General features: G+C 50.7%; 2 protein-coding genes across 3 annotated transcripts; both read left to right on the top strand.

Moving 5' to 3' along the window:
- Window positions 1–265: 265 nt before the first annotated feature.
- Kncn (kinocilin) lies at window positions 266–6072 on the top strand. Of its 2 annotated transcripts, none has more exons than XM_034503879.2 (4): window positions 266–1250; window positions 2219–2287; window positions 3096–3170; window positions 3969–6072. In XM_034503879.2, the coding sequence occupies exons 1-4, from the start codon at window positions 1100–1102 to the stop codon at window positions 4046–4048; spliced, it is 375 nt and encodes a 124-aa protein (XP_034359770.1). In that variant the 5' UTR covers window positions 266–1099; the 3' UTR covers window positions 4049–6072. The 2 variants fall into 2 exon arrangements, with proteins under 2 accessions (XP_034359770.1, XP_034359769.1); XM_034503878.2 differs by having other exon boundaries at window positions 3066–3170.
- A 5550-nt stretch (window positions 6073–11622) lies between these two features.
- On the top strand, window positions 11623–14992 carry Tmem275 (transmembrane protein 275). Its single transcript, XM_076933515.1, has 2 exons — window positions 11623–12123; window positions 13721–14992. The coding sequence occupies exon 2, from the start codon at window positions 13793–13795 to the stop codon at window positions 14324–14326; it is 534 nt and encodes a 177-aa protein (XP_076789630.1). The 5' UTR covers window positions 11623–12123; window positions 13721–13792; the 3' UTR covers window positions 14327–14992.
- The last annotated feature ends 8804 nt before the right edge of the window (window positions 14993–23796 follow it).

Raw genomic sequence — 23796 nt, 5'->3', positions numbered from 1 at the left:
TAACTGTGTCATCCAGGCTGGGTAGAGGTACTCAAGCTAAAAGATCCCTACCATGTCCCAGCTTCATGACACTTCTTGCCCAGTTGCTCTGTCCAACCCTACCCTACCCAGCTAGTTCTTCCCAGCCAGAAATTGCCAGGGTTTAGCCTTTCCTCCTACTAGAAGCTAAAATGGGGTCGTACCCATTGCCTACGACCCCATTTTAGCTTCTAGTAGGAGGAAATAATAGATAATGGGGCTTCTTAAAATCCAGGCTTGGGCTAAGACCTCTCAGCCCTACCTAGGGCCAGCAGCTGACAAGATACTAGAAGAAGCATGGGAGGCACAGGGAAGAGTAGACCTGGAGGACTACCCCTCCTTCCATGTTTCCAAGCAGGACCGCAGGTTCACCACTAGGCCAAGGGGCAGAGGCCAGCAGAGTCAGCCTTGAGCATGTGACTGGGGAGTCTCCTCACATCCTTACCCCCTGAGCCCCATACAAAGCCATAAGCCCAGTCTTCCTGCCCAGGAACCAACAGTGGAACCTAGGCTGCCTGTCCAGTGGACCCTGGGGATGCAAACGGAAGCTCATATTGCAGGCTCATGAATAACTCATCAGCTGCTTGCTGCTTGCACCTCTGAGAAACCTGTTTCCTAGGCCTGCCCCTGACCCCGCCTTGCATTTCTTTAAACTTTAATAGGCCCAGGCTCCCAGGCAACTGAGCAGGGTCCACAGAGCTGGGACAAGAGTTTAGCAAGAGAACTTGGGCCAGTTCCCTCAGGTCCCAGGTGATAGTTGATAGAGGAACACCCCATGGGGCAGACCCACCTGCAGAGAACCCTGGCCAAAGTGGAAATGTGGCCAAGCAGGAACCCCAAGAGTGGCTTCTGGCTTCAGAGCCCCTTACAGGAGGAAGAGTAAACTGGGGTGTTGAGGTCAAGCTAGGCCTCGAGGCCCCTGGAAAACTGGGATAAGGTTTCAAATAAATCCCAGGCCCAGATCGGCCTAAAGACAGCTCAGAAGTTTCCACCCTGAATGTGACGCCCCAACAAGGAAGCATCCATCCAAGAAGACCAACACACCCAGGAGGCCTGGAAGCAGCGCCCTGGGTGGACCTGCATGGATATCCCCATTAGCACCAGAGACTTCCGCTGCCTGCAGCTGGCCTGTGTGGCCCTCGGCTTGGTGGCCGGCAGCATCATCATCGGTGTCTCCGTGTCTAAGGCTGCCGCTGCTGTGGGTGGTATCTTTCTTGGTGCTGCTGGACTTGGTGAGCAGACACTGGGCTGAGGCAGAAAGAGATTTTTCTGGGAGGCTCTGGTGAGGTGAAGAACAGGTGAAGGGCTGGTCTGGTCAGTGGGGATTGGTTGGAGAGAGTGAAAACCTGTTATAAACAGTGTAGCCTCAGAGTGCAGGAAGGAGAGCTATCCTGGGGGGTTGGTTCAGTGTGCTCGGAGGACAAGGGAGGGCAGACTGATGTCCCACACCTTTCTGAATACCTGGTGGGATCTTGTGTTTGTGGCAGGATTCCTCAGTGTGGTTGGAATACTGTGATAGAGGCCTGTAAAACAAGACAGCTCAGACAAAAGATTCTCCTCTGTTGTATCAGCAGCAGTTTGTCTGTCTGTCTGTCTGTCTGTCTGTCCGTCCCGGTCAGGGCCATTGATGTAGAATGCCGTCTCTCACCCCACTCCCTGTCTCAGGAGGACCTGGAGCTCCATATTTTCAAACACTGAGTGCCAGGAACACTTGGTCTGGGAGGACAGCAGGGCAGGTCCCCACCCTGTGGCTTCCTGGCCATCAGGCCTGAGTAGGGAGGAGCAGCAGTGGAGTCTAGAAGGCCACACTAGAGGTCTTGAGAGAGGAGAGATCTGGAGATGGAAGGGGAGGGGGAAATGATATTGGTCTCACCTGGCCCAGCTCTAGCCAAAGAAGGAAGTGACCAACCTGCTCTTCACTTGAGCAGAGTAGAGCCAAGAGCCTGCAAACCTGTGGCCTGCATAGTCTGTACCCCTTCCCAAGATAGATACTGAATTCCCAGCCGGGGCTGAGTGCTGGGGAGACACACACACACACACACACACACACACACCTTCCATTTACACCCCCACAGACCTAATCCTTTGTTCCTGTGCCCTCCTACATTACCTTCATAAACAAACCACCAACCCCCAGCCTCCTGCATCTCATACCAATTGAGCCTTCCCCCATCACAGCATCCTCTATGTCCCTCCTCAGGGCTCCTCATCTTCGCCTACCCCTTTCTGAAGGCTCGGTTCAACCTGGACCACATCCTACCTGCCATAGGTGAGCACTTCCTCCCCCACAAACCCTTTGACAAGGAGTGTGCAAGAGCCTTTGTGTGCAAACCTGTGAGTGACTGTCAGTGAACATGCCCACATGTGAGACTGCTCCTGGATGAGTGTGTGTGTGTGTGTGTGTGTGTGTGTGTGTGTGTGTGTGTTATATGCCAGTGTCACCATGGCTACAGAGTAGCAAAATCCAGCAGCTGCCTGAGCAAACATGGCTAAACCTCAGGAATCTGTCTCCCTTAAGAGTTGTTCAGCAAACCAGATGACACTCTTATCCCCAGCCCAGTAAAGACCCTCTACTGCCTTGTGTCCCACAACCTCTTAATAGTTCCCACCTTACTTCCACAGCCTGCACCCAAACTCTCAACACCCTCAGTCCTGAGAAGCTTCACATACACCTACTTCCCTCCTTAAAAACCGACCACCTCTGGCCAGGTGTGGTGGTACATACCTTTAATCTCCACTAAGAAGGCAGAGACAAACAGATCTCTGAGTTCAAGGCCAGCCTGGTCTACAGAGCAAGTTCTAGGCCATCCTGGTCTACATAGTGAGTTTCAGGACAATCAGGGCTACACAGAGAAACACTGTCTCGAAAACAAAACAAAAACCACTACCACTTTTTCAAGGATTCGTTTCTTCTGCCCTTCCCCAAATCAGCCTAGATAATGTGCTCCTAGAGGAGCACAGAAGAGAAGAGACAGACACCAATGGAGATTAGACAACAGAAGAACTTCCCTTCTCAAACTGGCCTTAATTTGGGAATGACCCAGTAGATGGGACTTTGGGGTGCTCTCATCCTGCAGGAAACCTGAGAATCCATCCTAACTCAGGACCAGACCATGGGGAGGGAAGACCTAGCAACAACAGCAGTAAGGAAGGTAAGGGCCTGACGTTCTGGACTCCATCTTTTGTCTCTACTGTCTGACTGGGCAGCTCTGACGATCCTGGGAGGATCCTTGAAGGTCATAGGCAGAGAAGGGTTTCCACCCCCCAGTGAAGCAGTGATGTCAGCTTCCATATGTGCAAGCCCTCCTCATTTGTCTTTAGGGTTTCTCTGTCCTGCCCAGCATGGACAGAGGACCTCCTACTTTCTCTTCCGTTACCCACTGGGCCTCTGCCCTGGTTACTGTCCACTCTGCTCCCGGTGCTGAAATGTGGCTCTTGGCAATGATACCTGAAACTAGGCATCTTCTCCCTTCCTGACCTTGTTCTCCACACTGGGAAACCCAGGGAGAAGTGTCTCCAAGGCAGCCCAACCTGATACGTTGATATGTCCTTGTCCTAGTGCTTACTCAGCAGAAGGGTCCATTCCAGATGCTGCCCCAACCACTTAACATATTATTAACAGCTTGGTTCTCACAAACTACATGCTGGGAAGTACCACAATAAACTTGATTTTTTTTTTGTTTTCTTTGTTTTTTTTTAATATGGGGTAACTGAGGCACAGAAAGATTGCATGATACCTAGATCCAAGATCACATCGAGGAGGCAGTGGGACCAGGACTGAGGCAGCAGCTCCCAGTCTGCTCCTTACACTGTACTTGGTCCTAGGACTCCCACATCTCCCTATCCATCCCAGCTCTACCCTAGAGTCCTGGAGCATTTTGACCCCTGCTCTCTTCAGGCTTTCTGATCTGACAACTCATTAGGGTTCTGTATCCTGCTCTCTCCTTCAGGAGCCCGCAGCAGCCTGTCCACGGTGACCAGAACCCTGGAGAAGCTGAAGCCTGGAGGCCGGGGAACTGAGGAGGGCTAAACACTGCCTTCTGTCTCACCCTCCCCACTCTCCAGACTCAGGGCCCTCCTTCAAGGTGGAAGATGCAGAAAGGAGCCCTGGGGATGCTGGGCCTACCTTCTCTTCCAGTGAGGCTCTCCCTAACAGATTCCTTCACTCCTGGAAAGACCCACAGGACCCCTTTCCCTGGCCTCATTGTTCTGTACAACATCTCAACTTTGTTCCTTCATTGATCCCTTGTTGGAATTTGATCCAGGGCCCTGGCTAGAGTCAGAGATGGTTGTTTTATCCCGGTCATAGAAGCTGACCACAGGAACCACAGATGGGGGTCCTTGCTGAGGTTGTCAAGTCTATGTCAGGAGCAGAGGTGACCATTGGCAAGGTAACTTTCCAGCTAAGCCCAATGCTGACACTGTTGCTTCTGAACTTCTCCACTCAGGGCTGTGAAGCACCTGGCTCCAGACAGCTTCCCCACCCCCATCTCCTATTTTTCCCATTCCTCTTTGCAAGAGGAAGGCTCCTTGTTTCCTCTAGGAGGCCAGCTCAGCATCCCATAGCTACATGGCCCCTAGATCCTATTCTAGCAGCCTGTGACCTGCTCTCTCTTGGAACCTCCAGAAAGGCTTGAATTCTTTTTCACAAAGGCAACTGTGTTTGTTTGTTTTAAGACAGGATCTCATAGCCTAAGCCTAGCTTATGTGTTCAATGATGCTAAAGTTAGCAAGTTTATCTGTTCTCTGTTCTGAGGACTAAACCCAGGGTCTTGTACACATTAGGCAGTCACTCTACTCGGCTCTATCCCCAGCTCTCACAAAAACAATTCTCAAGCCTACCTAAATATGATGAATGATGCTTCCCCCCTAGTCCCTAGCACAAGGCAGGGCACACAATAGCTGCTCAGCAAATGCTAGTGGCTTAAATTAAGTTGGAAAAAAACTTCCCACTAGGCTTTCCTGGGGAGGTACATTATGGCATCGCCACAGTAAGGGCTGAGCTAGGGAGACTCGGGTGCACATGCCCAGGCAGAAGGCTGCCACAGCCTCAGAGTCTTCAGCTCCAGGAACAGCAATATCGTTTGATCTCCACAGACTTCTGTTCCTTGTCCTGCTTTAAGAAGACAAGCTGGGAACAGTCCTATTCTTGCAGGACCTGTGCAAATGACTCTTCTCAGAAGCCTTCGCTGACATTGTCCCAAGAGTTCCAAAGGAGAGCTGAACACTTGAGTTGCTATGGTCTGTTTCTTCTTGTTAAGCATGAGAGCAGAGAGCCAGGCACAAAAAAGATATCCAGTGAATATTGGAAAACAGGCGACATGGGAGAGCCCATCTTGGGCAGATGAGAAAGCTGAGATAGCTCAAGATAAAGGACTCATTAGGTGCCCAGAAAAAGTCATGGAGTCAAGCCCTGCAACCAGGTCTCCTCTCGTCTGCGTAGCCACAGAGCTCAGCTCCCCGCCAGCAGTGGGCTAACGTCCACAAGGGGTGAATTTCACAAATGCTGGTCAGCTGTAGAGATCGGTTGCTCCAGCTTTCTCTTCACTGCCCCTTTGCCTGTTCCTCGTCATTTGTCTCTTCCTCCTCCTGAGCACCATTGCTGCCCACCCTCTTCCCTGATGGATGAGGAACCCCTTCCCCTATTTGTCTTCAGTCTTCACCTCTGTGCGCCAGAGAGATGCCCAAAGGCAGAGGGTGGGAATTGCAGATCTAAATGTAAGCTGTGAAGAAGGTGGTCCCCCTCTATTTGACCCTCCCAGGCATGGTGGCCCTAAAATAGGATATGGTAAGCTTGAGACCTGAAGGGCCAGGCACAGAGAAGTATTTATGACCATTGAGGAATAAATCAAAATATAGTCACATGAAAAAGGCAAGTGCTACATTCATTGGAGAAGCCGACAGAGCCTTGAAGTGAGTAGAAGTTCCGAAGGCCCGGCCCTACTGTTTCCCTCTTTTCCCTGCTGTGGGCTTTCTGAAACCTCCACTCCTCTAGCATACATGGATCTTCAGATACAACCTCTGCAGCAGTGCCCACCCTCCCCAGTGGCCCCTGTGAGGTACCTTCTCTCCAGCCCTGTTGGAGAAGAGAGGTGGGGCCAAGCTTGCAGCCGTTTGTGTAGTTCTTAGTACTTGAGCAGCAACAGAACTCTCGGGTGATCCTAGTGGGTATAGGAGTGGACAGTGGGAGAGAGACCTCTTCCAGGAGTCTACTCAGAAAGGAAACTGGGCCATAACCGAGCGGGTCCAGAGAACACAGCAGTAAACCTAAGCTGGGTGATGCTTGATCAGGGCAGCCCCTGAAGTCACATCCTCACTGGATGGCTCCGGAGGAAAACCGCTCTAGCTAAGGGAGTGGAAATGAGATTCACATCTTTGTTCAGGCCTCTAGGGGCAGAGCAAGAAGCTGGGAGCCTTGGGCCTGATGGCTTTGACAGATCCTCACTGGCCCGTGCTCTGTGGACACGTAGGTGGATTTGTGAATGGGTTTATAGATGAATGAAGGGTCCGTGGACAGACACACTCTTCTGTGTCTGTCCAGGCCTCTCTGCAACAAAATCTAGCCTCAAGCTGCCTCTGGACCTTCATCTCATGCTTATAGGGGCATGTGGCCACACTCCTTTCTAGAGTGCTGGGCTCATGGCTAATTAGGGAGGAGGTGTTGAAAAAAAGAAAAAAAGTTTCACCCTTGGCAAAACTCTGCCTGCCCCCTCCCCAGCACCAAGCCCTCCAGGGCTGCAGAAATGCTAGAGAATGCAGGCAGAGGAGTCCTCAAAGGAGTTGCACTGTTTCCACGCAGGGTGGGAAAAACTACAGCCTAGACAGCGTGGGCGGTGGGGAATTAGTTGCTGGGGTGCTCACAACCCACTCAAAGGAGCGAAGGGGAGAAGGACCCGTGTGAGGCTTCTCAGCTGAAGACAACCGGTGGGAGCCCGGCGAGATTGGCCGCCCACACTGGGAAGGGGCTCCGCTCGCGGCGCGAGGCTGCTGTAGACCACAGCCAGGCTCTGCTGTCCCAGCCCGCGCTGCTGCCTCCCACTCACCGCTGCCGCTGCCGCGGTCTCCTCTGAAGCCGCTGAGAGTCGACAGAGAGAAACTGACCGCTCATCTCCGCCTGGCTTGCCCATCCTCCCAGAGTCCCTACCGGGCGGTTGCTGACTGATCCAGCTCTCCCAGGCAAGGCACGGATCCAGCGCCTTGAGCTGGACCAACCCCTCGAACACCGGGACACCGGGACTCCCCTCAGGGGAGGTAACAGCAGGGGTGTATTCACACTCTCTTTCAGGCAAGTGAAGTGACAGAAATTGGGGGGAGGGGGTGCTGATGACAGGGCAAGGACTCTGGAGGGATTGCTGAAGGAAAGGGGAGACCCTGCTCTGAACTCAAGAGAAAGAAAGGTACCAGACAAGGGGCCAGGGACCTCTGGTCTTGAGAAAACAAGTTTAAAAGAGAAAGAGGAATAAGGGAACAGGAGACAGACTGGCTGCTTTGCCTCCCCTCCCCACCCTGGTCCCTGCTGCTCTTAGCAGTGGAATCTACCCTGTAGCTTCCTTGACCCTCTACACTCTCTCCAGTGCCCAAAGCTGAGAGAAGCTGGCAGATAGCAACTCCAAATCTGAGAGACAAGTGAAGCTCGGAAGACAACCTTCCCTGGCTTCTCCGAGCAGTGTTCCCTTTCCATCTGTGTCACTAATAATCACAGATCACTGGGAAGAGACAGGTACCTCAGGTGGGACCTACAGTTCTGGACACAAGAAGCCCCATGACCAGGGGACCCTGAACTGAGTAGCATACCATCTTCACAGGAGGGTAGAGCTCACTTGGAGACCGGCTGTGGGGAGGGAGGGGTTGACCAGGAGAAGAAACAGGGAATGGGCAGGGTCAATTACTGGGACAAGAGCAAAAAGGATGGACTGCAAAGATCCATGGTAAGGATCTAAAAGGTCCCAAGAGGGGTTGCAGGTGTGTGGAGGGGAGCCTGGGGGTGAAGGGGGGACCAGGGCCAAGCTTGAGTTTGTGGCCTTTGTGGAAAAGGCCACAGTAACGAAAAGGCAGCAGTAACGAAATCTACATAAAGAGGCAGTGTCCCTGGAAGAATGGTTCAGGAGGCTTCAAAGAAGAAAGTAAAGACTGACCCATGTTCATTAAGCTCAGTGAGGAAGGGTCGCCAGTGATATTGATGAATAGAGAGGCAGGGACATGTTGGGACAGAAACCAGACTCGAGTGGCCCTTGTAGGCCATGTATCCAAGAAGGGAAGAGACAGCTAGCTCAAAACCATGATTGGCTTGGGTTGAAGATGGGACAGCCAACAGTTCCCAGGAGAAGGTGTGGTCTACTGAGAATCTCACTCAGGCCGGAAGGGGAGCTGTGACCATGCAGTTGCAGGCATACAGTGGGCTGGTATCACCCATTGGGGTCTCTTCTCATCTCCCAGGCTTAAGAGTTTGGGTGAAGACTTGAGAAGGCAGGAGGCTGAACTGAGACAGGGTTGAGCTTTGTTGGTCAGCACTGGCAGGACAGAGAGATGTAGAAATCACAAAAGCAGCTAACGTAAAGTCAGTGTGGATCACAGGTAGACAGAAAGAATCAGAGACTTGAGGACCACGGGGATTGGCTCTGGGGGTGGTATGCCATCAAAGAACAGCTACAGCGAGGGCCAGTGTGCAATCCTGGAACTTCAATGGCTTAGGTACAGACAGGAGACCCAGCCTAGCTTTTAGGCTGGGCCTTGCTGTGCATTACCACCAGGTGTGTGACCTTGGATAATGAATTTAACCTGAATCTGTGTTTCCTCATTTGTCTAAAAGGGATGGTAATATGTTTGCTTAGGATTGTCATAGGATTAAATGAATTAATGTATATAAAGGGTTTATACCTTGTCCATTTTCTAATTCTATAGCCAAACCTAACATTGGGAACTTACAGTAACTTACACTATTCTGGAGACTGGGAGGTCCAAGAGAAGGGGCTGGCCTATATTCTCTAACCACTTTTTCTGAGACAGGGTCTCTGCCTCCTGAGGACTGGGATTAAAGGCATGTGCTACTTTGCCCAGCTCCTAACCACTTTTTAAAAATGACTGGCCTTACATTCAGGCCCTGCCACTAAGAAATCTGATTTCTTCATGAGTTTGGGAGAGACAAGCCATACTTGAGTTGTAGCAGCTTGGAACATCATTGGGCACACAGTAGGTGCTTTCAAAGAGTCTGTACTGTGATGGAAGTAGGGGGATAGTGGAGAACAGGATGTAAGGCTTCTCCGAGGTGAGCTGGTCCAGGGTGATGCCAAGGATGATGGCATCCTGGAGGTCACCATGGGGGCAGGGTAGCTGAAATAGGGTGAATGAACTAGGCAATGGAAATAAGATGTCAAAGAACTAAGGGAGCACAGGCCAGAAGGACTCCATTCCTGCCGTTGCTCCAGGTAGCTGAGTAAGTGACTGATGTGGAAGCAGAGGTCCAGACTAAGTCTGTACATACATGTCCCCTGGCTAGGAACCAGGAACACATCTGAGAGCATCAGGAAGAACTGAGAGGTAATAAAAGACCCACAGCAGCAAAGCCACTGTGGCCTGCATGGATACAAAGGTTGGTCTAATGGACACAGGGCTGTGACTGATGCAGAGTCCTTTGTCCCTTGGGCCATCCACTGTGCAAGAATGAGAGCTGGTGGAGACCTTTTAAATGGGAATCCTACCTCACAGGTAGGTGTGTGACAGTGAAATGGCCCATGAGGCAGTCCGGAACTTCTTGCTGGCTAGAGGCATGAAGACCACTGTAAACAGGAGGGCATCATGGGAGCACCTGAATCAGAACTCCTCGCCCCATGACCTCTCCTGGGGCCACTGCTGCCAGGCACCTCACTTGCCCTCCACCTACACCAAGCAGGAGGTATCTAGAGGCACAACTGCCAAGCAGAATCAGATGGGAATATGTCCGCCCATGTCTGCTGTTTTGCATGTAATGTTTGGTCCATGAGTGTACATGTAGTGAGTGAGGGTGGTGGGTGTCACACACTGAGAGACGGGATGACAGAGCCAAGGAATCACACACAAACTAGAAAGCTGGGCCTTCCAAACTTACTCCTCCTCAAGCATTGTGTCTAGGTGTGTGTGTGTGTGTGTGTGTGTGTGTGTGTGTGTGTGTGTGTGTTTGCATATGTCGGAGGATGGGAAAACTTCTAGCCATTAACTGGCTGGGAAGGGATGATAGTGTCTCTCTGGACCCTGGGAGGCAGAATCCATTTGGCAAGAGCTGAGAACTTTCAGTGTAATGAATAAGCCCAGGCAGGCAATGAGTAACAGCGGTGGGGGAGGTTCCCTGGGGATGGGTGGAGTTGAGGATAAAGTGAGCATTAGTCTGAGCTTCCAGAGGAAGCTCAAACTTTAGGGACTAAGAAAAAACAGAAGAGTTTCCACTCAAGGGACAACAAGGGCTTTGACTGAGCAAGAAGACTGGTCACACATGGAGGGCAAAGCAGAGCTGGCAGCTAATATCTTTGTCAATGTCCTGAGGTTTTTACCCAGAAGATATTAGAGCAGGAACCAGGGCTGGAGACCTAGCAGCTGCCAGGCAGTTGCTCTTATTCAACACAGAAGTCTCAGAGCCACGGTCTGAAACAGGATGACATAGGGGCTTCAGGAAGAAACTTCTCCCCAAGGTGCTAACTCTTAGCTCCACCTATTAATGACCAGCCCAGGTACTAATGGTTACCTGGGCAATTACAATCAATGGCTGCAGTCTAGTTTTTGTTTTTTTGTTTTGTTTTGTTTTTTGTTTTGTTTTGTTTTGTTTTGTTTGGGTTTTGTTTTGTTTTTTGTTTTTGTTTTTGGTTTTGGTTTTTTTGTTTGTTTGTTTGTTTTGTTTTTTTGAGACAGGATTTCTCTGTGTAGCCCTGGCTGTCCTGGAACTTTGTAGACCAGGCTGGCCTTAAACTCAGAGATCTGCCTGCCTCTGCCTTCCAAGTGCTAGCTAGTATCGAAGGTGTGTGCCACCACCACATGGCTCAGCTACAGACTTTTAAAAAAGTGTGTGTGTGTGTGTGTGTGTGTGTGTGTGTGTGTGTGTGTGTGTGTGTAGTAGCTGAGGAACACGACATTTTCTCTGACCTAAATGTGTGCGCCCCACACTCAGAGTCAAAACCTAAGCAGGTGCAACAGTGACTTCTTAGGAAATAGCTTAATTCAACCCAAGGCAAAGAATTTGCAGAAATGATTAAGTCATATTACTGGCCGGTGGTTTCTTTTATGATACCCTGTGATGTTTTTATAGGAGTTTCTAAACAGGCTCCTATTTCCACTTTCACAAACCTCAGGAAGTTAAGCATGGGCATCGGGTTGACAAGAGACCTTGGCTCAGAGACAGTCGTCACCCGTTACATCCCTCCTTTATGTCCAGGCAGCGAAGGTCAATGTCCTAAGGGGAGGGCCCAACTATTTCAAGGTACCGGTGAGCTCAAAATTCAAACTTGATTACTTACCATCCCCAAGTTCCTGCCCTGGCCCCTTTTCCAAACTGCTTCTACACCAGACTCCCAGATAGAGCTCACAAGGCCTTCCTGGCCAGAGGCAGGGCAGCAGGGAGAGGGACTTGTTTAGCCAGTTTCACGGGTAGCAGACGTCAGTGGTCACTGACTCCATGACCGTTCTCATTCCAAGCCTCCACTTCTCCCATCTATAGAGGCCTTGGTGGTAGAATGTGGTGGTAATGCCTGAAACTTCATCAGTGTAGTTTCAGTAGGGCAGAAGGATCACAAGTTCAAGGTCACCCTAGGCAGCTTAGCAATTTAGCATGACCCTGGTTTTTTTGTTTGTTTGTTTTGTTTTGTTTTGTTTTTAAAAGTCTAAAGATCTAGCTTAGCTGTAGCGCACATGACTTCCGTGCTTGAGGCCCTGGGTTTAATCCCCAGGCTCCATGGTGACCTCTGTGGACTGGACAACTTGGAGGAGTCACTAAAAGTTCTTTTAGTGCACACGATTCACTGTTCAGAGCTCTGTGCTGGGCTTGGGGGCTTTAACTGGGATGAAACACAAAGGACCAGGGGGATTTACTGCAGCAACAGAAGGAAGTCAAGAGGTCAAGAGGGCTTTGTTGGCCCCTCACAGGTGAGCACAGTCCTAGAATCCCTGTTTCTCTCTCTGTGATGCCATCTGTGGAGCTACCTGATTGCTCTCCTCTCTCTACCTAGGCCCTTTTTCTGACATTGCTACACAATTTCAAAAAGCTCACAAGCTCTGCTCTCCCAGGTCTTGATGCCTATGACTTCATATTATAAGTCAGAATTCCCAAATAGAAGTCATAAATGCTGGAATTTGGGTTTGGGGTTTGTTTTTGATGATTTTGAGAGAGTCCCACTATGTAGCCCCTGATGGCCTAGAAATCTCAAAGATCCATCTGCCTCTGCCCCTGCCTCTCAAGTGCTGGGATTAAAGGTGTGTCCTGCTCCTGTCTTGTTTCTTTGAGAAGTCACATTCTGACACAGTGACTATATTGTTGTTTCTTCTGCATAGATCTGGTTTTACCAAGCCAGTGGTATTCCCAGAACCTGACCCATATAGAGATCCCAAGAAAGGGATTTCAACATCCATAGATTGGACTTTCATTCTTAACTCGTTTTGTACGTACATGTGTAACTGTAGGTACAAACATGCTAGTCACATGAGTGGAGATCAGAGGACAACTTTTCACTTGGTTCTTTCCTCCCCTCTTGCTTAAGCTTAAAGGTGGAGTCTTTCTTGTTTCTGCCTCTGTACTGTGTAACCCATGCTAGCTGAGCAGTGAACTCCCAGATCATTCTCCTGCTCTACCTCCCATCTTGCAAGAGGGGTGCTGGAATTACAGATGCTGGCCCCCAACCTGGCTTTTTACTTGTTGTTCCAGGAACATTTTAATTGTGTTCCAAGGATGAGACTCAGGTCATCAGCCTTGGGCAGCAAGCACTTTTACCTACTGAGCCATCCCCACCCCACCCCCACCCCCACCCCTGGCCCCATAGATAAGTTTATGAAGCTAAATCCAACTGCAGAATCCTAGGTGGTGAAATGGAGGTGGGCCTGGAATTTACTAGAATGCACTATCTAGAAATGGGTCAGGGGTCCAGATCATGGGGAAACAGCCCCCTCAGTGAACAACTAAACACCAGAAGCTTCATCACGCTCACAGGCCACTCAGACCAGAGCCTCATCTGATGTTCAGGAAAGTTAATGTCATTGTTGTGTCTACCAGAGCTTAGTGTGGGGCAGACAGCAGGTCTTGTAGGTCCTGGGTCTGGCTCTTGGGTAAACTACTAGTCATCTCCGTGCTTCATTTTCTTCACAAGAGCAAGAAGAAACTAGACTAGATCATCCCCACTTGGAGGGTGGGAGGACTGTTTAAAACCCCAAAGCTGCCTTTTGGTTAGGACTAAGGAATAAGAGAAAGAAAAAGGTTCATTTAACCAGCGACCTGCACTTAAAAATTATTCTCTTAATTACAGCCTGAAGGCTTCCTGGAGGAGAGGTGAGGGTAAGATTAGCAGTGGTGGGGACTCCAGGGATTAGGTGGGGAAACAACCAGCAGATTCTTCCCTTTGGATGGGTTATTTCCCAGGGCTGTTCAAGATGTCCTCGGCAACTTGCTGACACTGCAGGCAGCCACAGAAATGAGGTTGGAGGTTAATAAGCTCCTTCTCTTCTCACTCATCCTCTTGTTGTGTGCCTGCAGGACCCTGACATGTGTGCCATTCTGGGCAGGCAGCGGGACTGAGCCTGACGCTTAAAGGGCGTGGGCGGGCCAATGTCACAAGCAAAGAAGAGCACAGCGACCCTGGCCCCAGCGCCCCCAGACCGTTCCCGAAGCCTTCTGCGGGGCCTGCCGTCGCCCGCTCTATGCTGTGCCTGTGGCTTGTGCGTGCTGCTGGCAGGCCTGAACGTGACACTAGTGGGAGCTTTCGCTGCCTTCCTGCCAGGACACAACGTACCGCTAGTGGTGGGGCCCGCTCTGCTCGTGCTGGCGCTCGGCTTCTTTGCTGCCTGCTGCCTGTGCAGCCGCCGGGGCCCCGTGCCCCGCGCGCGCTCCTCTGCCCCCGTGGGCCAGGGTGGCAGGCGTCCGGGTGCTGTGGCACTGGAGATGGAGAGCAGCGAGCGTACGGCGCAGGACACGACGGCGGTGCAGCTCAGTCCAGCAGCCTCGGCTGCATCCTCCGGCCGCTCCAGCCCCGTCCCGGGCCTCTTTGCCCTGGACCCTCCCGTACCTGCAACCGCGGCCTCCTACTTGCCGCGCACCGAAGGGACCCAGCTCAACTTCCCTAGGGACCTGGTACCTTCCTAGTGGGCCAGGAGAAGCAGGAAGGGGGGCTGCAGTAGGGGGGAGGGAAGGCCCAAGACTGAGCACCAGTGGCCTCATCGGTACCATCTCTAGAACACTCTAGGGGGAGTGTAGTGATGGGATTGGCTTTCACACCCCACAGAGCAGAGCTTTGCTCTCTTAGGTGGAGTCTCTAAGCTCTACTTCGCCCTCCCCTCCTCCTCTCCACACCGATGAAACTGGACCCTGGATCTGGAAATCGGTCCCTCCCCGTGGCGTTTGAGCACTATGGAGGAAATTTTTTCCAATCTAGAGTAACTAGGTAGGCCCTAGTGGAAAGAGGAATGAAGGTTGAGCTAGCTCTACCAGGCCCTATGCACCATGACAGGCATCTAGCCCTCCTGCCCTTCTCCTCCTTGTCTCTAGTCCAACAAACCCTTTAGGTTTAATTGGGGAACAAAGGTTCTGACTTCAGGATGGTCCCTGGGATAAGCTGAAGGGAGCACACCCATCCTTTCTTGTCTGACAAGGGTCGGGGGAGCTGAGGCTGAGGTCCTCCGTGGTGAGGAGTCTTTACAGCGCTGAAGGTCTGTGTATGATTTTCACTGCTAGCAGTGCCCACAGCTATGACTGTGCCACATCGTGCATTCCAGCTGTGCCTCACTCAATAAAGTCCCTTCTGAGTCAGTACTCCGTGATGTGCAGTGGGGGAGGGGCTGACTGGGGGCCTCTGATGAACACCTGGATACTGGAGTGGTGGCAGCCTATAGCTAAACACTTCAGCATCCTGGCACCAGCCCTCCTTGGAGATCCAGAAGGGAGCCCAGGATAGAGGAATATGTGACTGGATAAGATGGTCTCTGAGACCCTGTATACCTGGGAATGTCCATGGGAGAAGCTGTCAGATGTGAGGCTGTGAGGGTAGGAGAGATTGCTTGGGTCCTGTGAGAGACATGTATCAGTGTTTAAGATAACTATTGACACCATGCGTGTGTAGAGAAAGCATAAAGGATAGTTGTTGAGAATGTGGCCACCCAGCACAGACAGTGAAGGGAAGAGAGCTCCAAGGGCCATGCAAAGCCCAGACCTTCTTCAGGCTTTAAGTTTGGGCCCAGCCTGTGATCTGAGCAGGTGGATGAGGGCCCTAGCAAGAAGGCCCAGGGAACGGAAGACTGGGGGAAGGTTCTGTGACTCTGAGCTAGCCCCTCTTCTAGATACCCAAGTAAGAACTGATGGTGGACCATGCTGGCCCACCATCCTTTGACAGTGGTAACTCCTTGGCCAGCCACTCTGAGCTTTATCAGCCCTCCTTTGTCCATGGTGGGCTCGACTGAGGACCAGGTTCTTTCCAACAGTCCTAAGGCTCTTTCTTCCTTCATCTTCCTTCCTTGTCCTCCTCTCCTGCTGTCTCCCAGGGACCTAAATGAAAGCAGATTTACCAGCAAGTCAATTCCACACAAGCCAGTAATCTAACCATTGAAGCTCTCAGTACCTGGAGCATAAGGCCTCTTCTTGGAACATCTTGTCACCACTATTGGGTATGTGTTGGTGTGCATGTGTATATGCACATGTGTGTGTTTGTGGTCATTCCCAGGCTCAAACTCTTCTGAGTTAGTGCTCTGCCATCCCAAACACCAACTGTTTCCACTTCCTTGAAAGTAGTCAGAAAGAGAGGTTCCCATTGATGCTGTCTTAGGTGGGATCTGGACCTCCCTTTCCCCTCGCCATATGAGGTAACACCCTTATACACCTACAATGTCAGGCCTAGCCCAAAACCCTTTCCCAGCTGACAGATGCCCTGAATTACACCCTCAGGGCTCTTTATCCCCCACACAAGAAGATTCCCTGATCTTGTTCTGGCGTTAGCTATGGAGAGGAGGACTGGACTCAGATAAGGATTCCAGTAAGTGGAACAGCAGATCAAATATCAGTTGTGTGAGCAGACTTGTGAGAGAGAACGAGAGAGAACGGGATGGGGGAACTGACTCCCTAGAGCCCCTTCCTGCCACCCCAGCTGAAGATGATTATTTCTTTCATCTGAACACACTCCATCTTCTCAGACACACATGTGCCCTGGGGCCCACTTTCCAATCAGTCCCAGCAAAGCACCTTCGGGTCTCCAGACCTGCCACCCAGGGTCTCCTCCCTTTATACAGTCTCCCCAGTGAGAGCTAAGGGACCCTTTCAGTGTCGGATGTCTGGTGAGAGCAGCCTCATTCTCTGTATACAGTGGTACTAAAGAAGCACTCTATGCTCACACCTCTGAAGGCCCCTCCCAGGCAGGCCATTGGGAGGATGGGATTCTGACAGCAAGCTCCCTGACCTGGAGGAGTCCTTGAGGGCCTGGTAATGCCTGCAAGGGGCACAGCAGAGGACTAAGCCCTCTAACCTGACCCCATGATTCCCCAGAGGTGCAGGGCTACAGGAAGAACACAGAGCTGATCCTTCTGGAAGAATAGAGCTTCCCAGGATTTGCCATGGGGAACTTGGAGTGGTCCAGGAAGCCCTGCATCTCAGAGGAGCTGAGATGACCTGAACTAGGGAACCCACAAGGGGTCAGAAACTGGGGTGTCTTCCTTCTAGTCCTACTAAAAGAAATGAGGGTAACCACTGAGAGCCAGTTATTATAAATGAATTCAACAGATAATTCCTGAACCTTATCATGTGCCCAGCACTGGGATTATACATCTTACCTGGGGAAGCAGACAGTACACAGGACTAGAGATGCTCCAATAGGTAGTACTGCTTGCTGCAGAAGCACGAGGAACTGAGACCAGATTTCAGGACCAATGGAAAGAGCTGAGCTCTGCCATGCTCTTGAGTCTATAACCCAGTGAGTTACTAACGGGTGTGGAGTATCAGTGGGGCTTGCTGGCCACCAACTGGGCTCCAGAGTTAGCTTGAGGTGTCCTGTTTCAAGAGCATGGGCAGAGAGTGACAGAGCAGGACATCTGATGCTCTCTTCTGGACACTGCACCTGTGCACACATGCACATATGCCACGTTCACACACACACACACACACACACACACACACACACACACACACACACACGATCAAGAGACAACCGGTAAACAGTCCTATTCTGGAAATCACAATAGGAAGTTGTGTCTCAGACACATGGGTAGTTAGAAAGGTCTTCTCTGAGAGAAGCTAAATTCTGAATGGAGTGACAAGAGTCAGCCATGCTAAGGTAGAGCAAGAACACTTTAAGTTTAGAAAACGGTCATTGAAAAAGCCCAGAGGTAAGTATGAACATGGCCTCTTCGTGTCAAAGCAAGAGAGAAGGGGGATAGAAATTGGAGGGAGCGATATTAGGGTTGTGCGGAGGGAGCTGTTGCCCAGACCATGGCAAGCTTGGTAAGGGTGAGACATTGGGATTTTATTCTTTGAGAGATAGGAGCTACTGGGGGGTTTTCCCTGCCTGCTGTTCAGAAAACAGCATTGAAGGGAGAGCTGGAAAGCAAGGGGCGGGTTAGGGGGTTGCTGTAAAATTGAGAGGGGCTGGGGCTGGGGCTGGGGCTGGGGCTGGGGCTGGGGCTGGGGCTGGGGCTGGGGCTGGGGCTGGGGCTGGAGTAGCAACTATAAGCAGCTACACTGTTCTCTGAGGTAAGTGGGACAAGTCACAAGTCACCTGCTGGATTTCCTGGGGGGGGGGGAAGGAAAAGAAAAGGCTCTAAAAGGAAGTGCTAAAATTTTTCCTAGAGCATTTGGGTATAGATTGCTGGGCCATATTCTAGGTGAAACTTAGGGGCTGTGAGTCCAGCAGAGCAGCCCTGAAGGACTTGGGTCCACAGGCCTGGGTTCTGGAGAAGAGGCCCGCGGTATAGACTGAGGAGCCTCTGGCCTATGGGTGGTGGCGTGTGAGGACAGGTAGAGGCAGAGACCTCAGACCTAGTTTAGTCTAACCTGTCAATCTGGTGGAAAAGGGACCCTAGGATGTCCTGAATCTCTGTGAACCTTCGGCTGGTGCCAGTGAGTTTCTGTGGGTGCTGTGGCCAAGAGTTGGAGATTAAGAAGAGGAATGAGAACCAGGAAATGGAGGTCTTTACTATGTTCTCTCCTCTACCTGTCACAGGTAGGTGAATGATGCCTGTCAAACTGATGGATAAAAGATACAACTTGCATCAAACAGTTGAGACATAGATCTCTGGTATCAGAGATTATAGATGTCAACTGGACGGAAAAAGAGAAAAGCCTGGTGGTGTCCACTGTCTACTTGCAGATTCCTCTGTGTCTACTACTCTGTCCAGGTGGTGTGCAGTAATGCAAGAGCACATAGCCAACCAAATGGGCTTCCACAACAATACCAGAGGCCCAGGCTTCCCAAAAGCGAAAGAGGATCAAGCCTGAGAAAATCAACACTATTAGAGACTGCCACCAGAGGGCACCCTGAGTACACGACAGGGGATTCCAGCCTCCTAAACAGTTTTGTCTTTTTTCTCTTCTGAAGGCCAAAGATCCCAAGGAACTGGAAAAGCAGGGGAGCTGGGGCAGGGGGCTAGTCACCTAAATGAACTAAATAAATTGTCCATTTCTACAACTAGAAACTACTGAGGAATCTTTAACCTGAAAATAGATTTCATCAAGGTCACAAAAAAAAAAAAAATCCTGAGCCTGTCATAGACTGAACCCTAGCCTTGATCATGAACACTCACCCTGGTCCATACTGAGCCTTGGTCCTTGGTTATAGTGCAAACTTGACCCTGATTACACTCTGAGTCCTAATCCTGCTTTGTCAGTGTACCGAACCTGGTCTTTATTACCACCTTCTCTGATCCCTGACCTTTATTATTCATTGATTATATATTGAACTAGGACCTAGACACAAACTGAATTTTGATTATGGACACACATTAGCTCTTGTTTTGGTTATAGACTGAGCTCTGGCCCTGGGGACAGCAACTCTGACCGTGTGTGTCTATTTACTGAGCCCTGACTGACAAAATCCCTATCCGACCCTGGTCATGGACCCCTGATTGAACTTTTATCACAATTACACTCATTGATCACTAAGCCTTGCTCCCCTGATACTCCACTGACATGAAGAGATGCTAAGACTCTTCAGGTCTAGCTTCTATCCCCACAGGAAGTAATGCTAGTGCCACTTCTGTAGGAGATAAAAAGAATTCTAGGTTGCCCAGAAGCTTCAAGTCCTTGGGTCTCTAGGGGGCAAGCAGAGAAAGGCTGTTTCTAGGACAGCTGGGATATAAAGGAAGAAGGGCACCTGGGCTTCTCAAGGTATCCTAGTGCCCCAGGGTGGGTCTAGCTGAGAGGCCAGCCTAGAAGCCTCTCCCGTCTGCACCTATGACAGCCTTGGAACCTTGAACAAGTCCCTGCTGCTTCCTGGACTCCACCCTCCATCATTGAAAACATGAGATGACTGTCCATATAAAGAAAGAGTCCAGGCCATAATAGAGACCCTAGAACATACCATATGCCCTTGCAGGAAGAGAGACCTCATTTGAGAAGCTCCCTTTGGCTGGTCACTTCAAACAAGCCAGAAAAGAGTGAGGTTTGCCTAAATTAGCCTCGGGTTGGCAGGGACTATAGCACATGAGCAGGAGAAGTCCCCCAGGTCTGTTTGTGGGGTCTGATGTGTGTTAAGGATGGCAGACCCACAAAGGGACACTTCCCAGGGACAACTGATTTAATTTCTGCCCTTCTCAGGGACTGGCGTAGGTGCTCTGCCCCTGCAGGGCCACACCAGTCTCTGCCAGGCACACAGGACTTTGGGTTTACCTAGGAAGGTACTAAGGGTGAGGGTTGGGGCTGAGCCAGGAAAGAGCTGGGGCGGGGGAGGGGGACAGCTTGAGTCAAAAAACGCTGACGCCGAAGACAATGAGCTCTCCAAGGCTGAAGCAACTCATTTGGTCCCGGCCACGCTTTATTAAATTCTCATAAACCTGTCAGGGGGGACAGGCTCGCTTCAGTTTACCTCATTAGCCCGACACAATGACGGTGGGGGGGGTGGGGAGGGGTGGCGAGGGGAGGCCAGTGCTCGGTGCTGAGAACGAGCCAGCCGGGAGGATAATTGAATTAAGTGGTTTTTGTTAATGGTTTTTAAGACTCCGAAGTGTAAATAACATTTAGGGGCTTTCTTTTAATGGGACTGAGGTTTTAGAGACCCAGGGAGCTTAAAGGAGGGCCAAGTCTGGTCCCTGCCCTTCTCCCCCAAGCCAGAGGAGTGGCCCCTGGATATGTTGAAGTTAGCCTGGGAAGGGTGCAAGGACATACAGAGCCAAAGGTGAGACCACTTCCTGGTGGGTCTTTGAACAGAGACACAAAAAGAAGATGACCAGCAAAAGAGACCATAAATGCAGGGGGCTGGACGTGATGACCTACTTAGCCCTGGAATGTCACTATTGGAAGAACTGGCCAGGGGTATCTCTGGGATGTTACTGACACATGGTCTGTGAGTGTTTGACCTCAAGGGTCAATGTTCACTCCCAGTGAGACTCACTGGGAGTAGAGGATTCTGGCTTTATTGCCTGGGAGGTAGTGAGTTCCCCAGTGCAAGGTGTGTGGGAAGCATGGGATGCCAGCCTTTGAGTAAGGCAAGGGAGGACTTCAGACTTTTTGAAGGAATGTGGACTGAACTGAGCTATAAGAGGTGCCCACAGAGCCAATGAGGCAGCAGCGTAGTGTGGAAAGGGGTTTGCCCTGCAGCCTGACAGCATGAGTTTGATCCCCAAAGCCTACAAGATGGAAAGTCTCTCACAAACTGTCCTTTAGCCTCCACATGTGCACTGCGGCATGCATGCGCACACACGCACGTGCGCACACACACACTAAATACATTAAAATGTATTAAAAGAGGACCCTACATATGGGGTCACTGGTTTGCTGGTGATAGCAGCAGTTAGAGGAAGCGGGGTGCCAGAGAACAGGGACATGGACAGAAATTGCTTTAGAAATCTATTCCCTGATCTTCTCTGGCCTTCCTTACTCAGGAAGCTTCATCCTTCCCACAAACAAACAGGACCAAATCTAGGAGTTGGCTAAGCTAAAAGCAAAGAAGGACTCTGGGCTAGGTCCCCAGGGGCTGGAGGCAAGGTGGGGCAGAACTGTCCCTGAGCCAGCCTGCAAAGGGTTAAGGCGCTAATCGCCCTGCGTGTGACAAAGGGAAGTGGGTTTTTTGATCCAGAAAGGATCAGTCCATGGGATGCCCCATCAGGCCCTTCAGCGTGAAATTACACCCCAGCAGGGGGTACTCCCCTCCCCCTACATACACTGCCCGCATGGGCCTGGCACAGGATTAAGGCCTGGAGTCATCAGCTTAATAGATCCTGTCTCCTTCATTCTTTCTGCCCCTGAAGCTTCCATCCTGCCTGCAGGCCTGGACCAGCCTCTCTCCCCAAGGTCTGTTTACCTGGCTGGAGATCTGTCTGTTCATCTCTAACTGTGGGTCTGATCATTCTGCTGTTCTCTTGAGCTAAGCCCTGACTCTACACACTGTTTTAATATTTTTATAGACTTGTGTTCCCTCTGAGACAAGGTCTCACTATGTAGCCCAGGCTGAATTCAAACTCAGTCCTCACGCCTCCATCTCCTGAGTCCTTATAACCTTCAATCAGCAACCCAAATGTATATATTTCATTGCTCATCCGCTTGCTGTCTGAATCCTCTTTAGTACAAAAGCATATTAGTATCAGGGACTCCATCCTGCTTACTGCTGACTTACCAGCACATGGCAGGCATCTGGCCAGTAGAGGAATGATGCTACCTACTAGTTCACTGAGCCCCCCCCCCCCCCCCCATTACCTTGCAGGCTGATGTGTCATCCCTACACACTAAATGCTGATGTTTGGAACTGAACATAAGGCCATGTTGTCAGAAAGAGATGGAGACTGTAGTGTGACTTCTGTCCTAGGCCCCATTACTTAAGAACACCGTTACTGAAGCAGGCTAGAGAAGGGACAGACAGACTCATTTGTCCTCAAGTGACATCCTTTGAGACTTCTTTGACCTGCTTTATCAAGTCACTGCTGGACCTTTGCCACATATCTTCCTCTAAGCTCCATTTATATCCACAGCTAAAATCATCCAGCATGGGTAGAGATCCTGAACAGAACAGTGAAGAAATTTGGGGGTGATTATTGTACAGAGAAAAAAAGGATTCAGCAAGACACTTGGAAACTAAGCCAGTCTGAGGCATGTGGAGATCATTCTGTCCAGCCTGCACCCAAGAACCAGAAGCCCAGAAAAAGTCAGGACCTGCCCAAGGCCATATTGCAAAGTCAGGACAAGGCTAGACAAAAACCAGGTTCACCACGGTCCTGGACATTGTTCCTCACATGGATATTCCAATTTAGTTCAACAAGTTTGGTATTGGTGGGACACCAACGGTGAACCAGGACCTGTACCAAGTCAAGTCCTGATCATTGATTTCACCTGGATAAGTAGCCAAGAAGGGCAGGAGAAGGAAGGGACACCACCCCCCACCTATGGGCAGTGTTTCTTGGAGTGGGTGATCCAAAGACTCAATATGTTTGCTTCAGCAGAACCAAAGATACATGGGAAAGGATGAACTGAGCATCCGAGACACCATCTGGTACAGTTTCGTGGCATGTCCCAAAACAGTGTGCATAGACACATTCTACATGGTCCTTGAACTGGACCAAGTCAAGCCCAATAAGAAAACTACTGTGTGTAGGTTTCAGCTTAGTGTAAAGAACTTCCCTAAAGCAGAATGTCTAGGAAGGTGGAAGGTAGTGATTGTTAGCATTACTTCTAGGCTCTGTCCAAGAGTTACCTAGCAACAGCCAGGTAGGAGCCTGGCTTGCTATAAAAGAACTGTTTGTTCTCTGTCTCTGTCTCTGTCTCTGTCTCTGTCTCTGTCTCTGTCTCATCTTCTCTCTCTCTCTCTCTCTCTCTCTCTCTCTCTCTCTCTCTCTCTCTGTTTCACCCCCTCTCCATGTGCTCCCTTCTTTCTCTTTCCTCTCTCTTTCTATCCTTATTTGTCTCTTCTCTTTCTCTGCCTCTACTCCTTTCTTAGCTCCCCCTTCTCATACCCCAAATAAACTTCATTTTATACTAGACCTGTCTGTCATATAGCTGGTATCTCAGGAGGGGTGTCTCAGCATGGGCCTGCGGAGGCACCCCTTCCCCTCACACCATTCGGCCGCATTGCAAAACCTATCAGTGATCCCCGTCTCCTTCTGATCGTGGTTAGGCATGGAGTATTGGTGACTCTTGCCCTAGATTAGGGTTGAAGAGAGCCCTGAAGATGTCTGTTCTGAGGACCTGATTTAGGATTTCCCAGTCTATCGACAGACCTGACCCTCCCTCCAGCAGGCAACCCAGACCCATCTGTCCACCCTCTGGTGGCCGATGTGAGGGAAAGAAAGATAAGGGCCAGGCCAAGCCACTGCATGGACAGTTCCAGCCACTCCTAAGTCCTGCCTACATATCTCCAGTTTCCAGCCAACCCCAGTCTGAAGGACTTAAGTCAGGGACTCAAAGCTGTTCAAGTCAAAGTCAGACTTACAACA

This window comes from Arvicanthis niloticus, chromosome 5 (assembly GCF_011762505.2).
Source record: "Arvicanthis niloticus isolate mArvNil1 chromosome 5, mArvNil1.pat.X, whole genome shotgun sequence".
NCBI lineage: Eukaryota > Metazoa > Chordata > Mammalia > Rodentia > Muridae > Arvicanthis > Arvicanthis niloticus.
The sequence above is the reverse complement of the archived record's forward strand: the minus strand, read 5'-3'. Positions and strand labels throughout refer to the sequence as shown.

Coding starts and splice junctions, on each gene's coding strand:
- Kncn (XM_034503878.2), top strand. CDS start 1,100: ATGGATATCCCCATTAGCACCAGAGACTTCCGCTGCCTGCAGCTGGCC. Junction 1,251..2,218: donor TCTTGGTGCTGCTGGACTTG/GTGAGCAGACAC, acceptor GTCCCTCCTCAG/GGCTCCTCATCTTCGCCTAC. Junction 3,171..3,968: donor CAACAACAGCAGTAAGGAAG/GTAAGGGCCTGA, acceptor TCTCTCCTTCAG/GAGCCCGCAGCAGCCTGTCC.
- Tmem275 (XM_076933515.1), top strand. CDS start 13,793: ATGTCACAAGCAAAGAAGAGCACAGCGACCCTGGCCCCAGCGCCCCCA.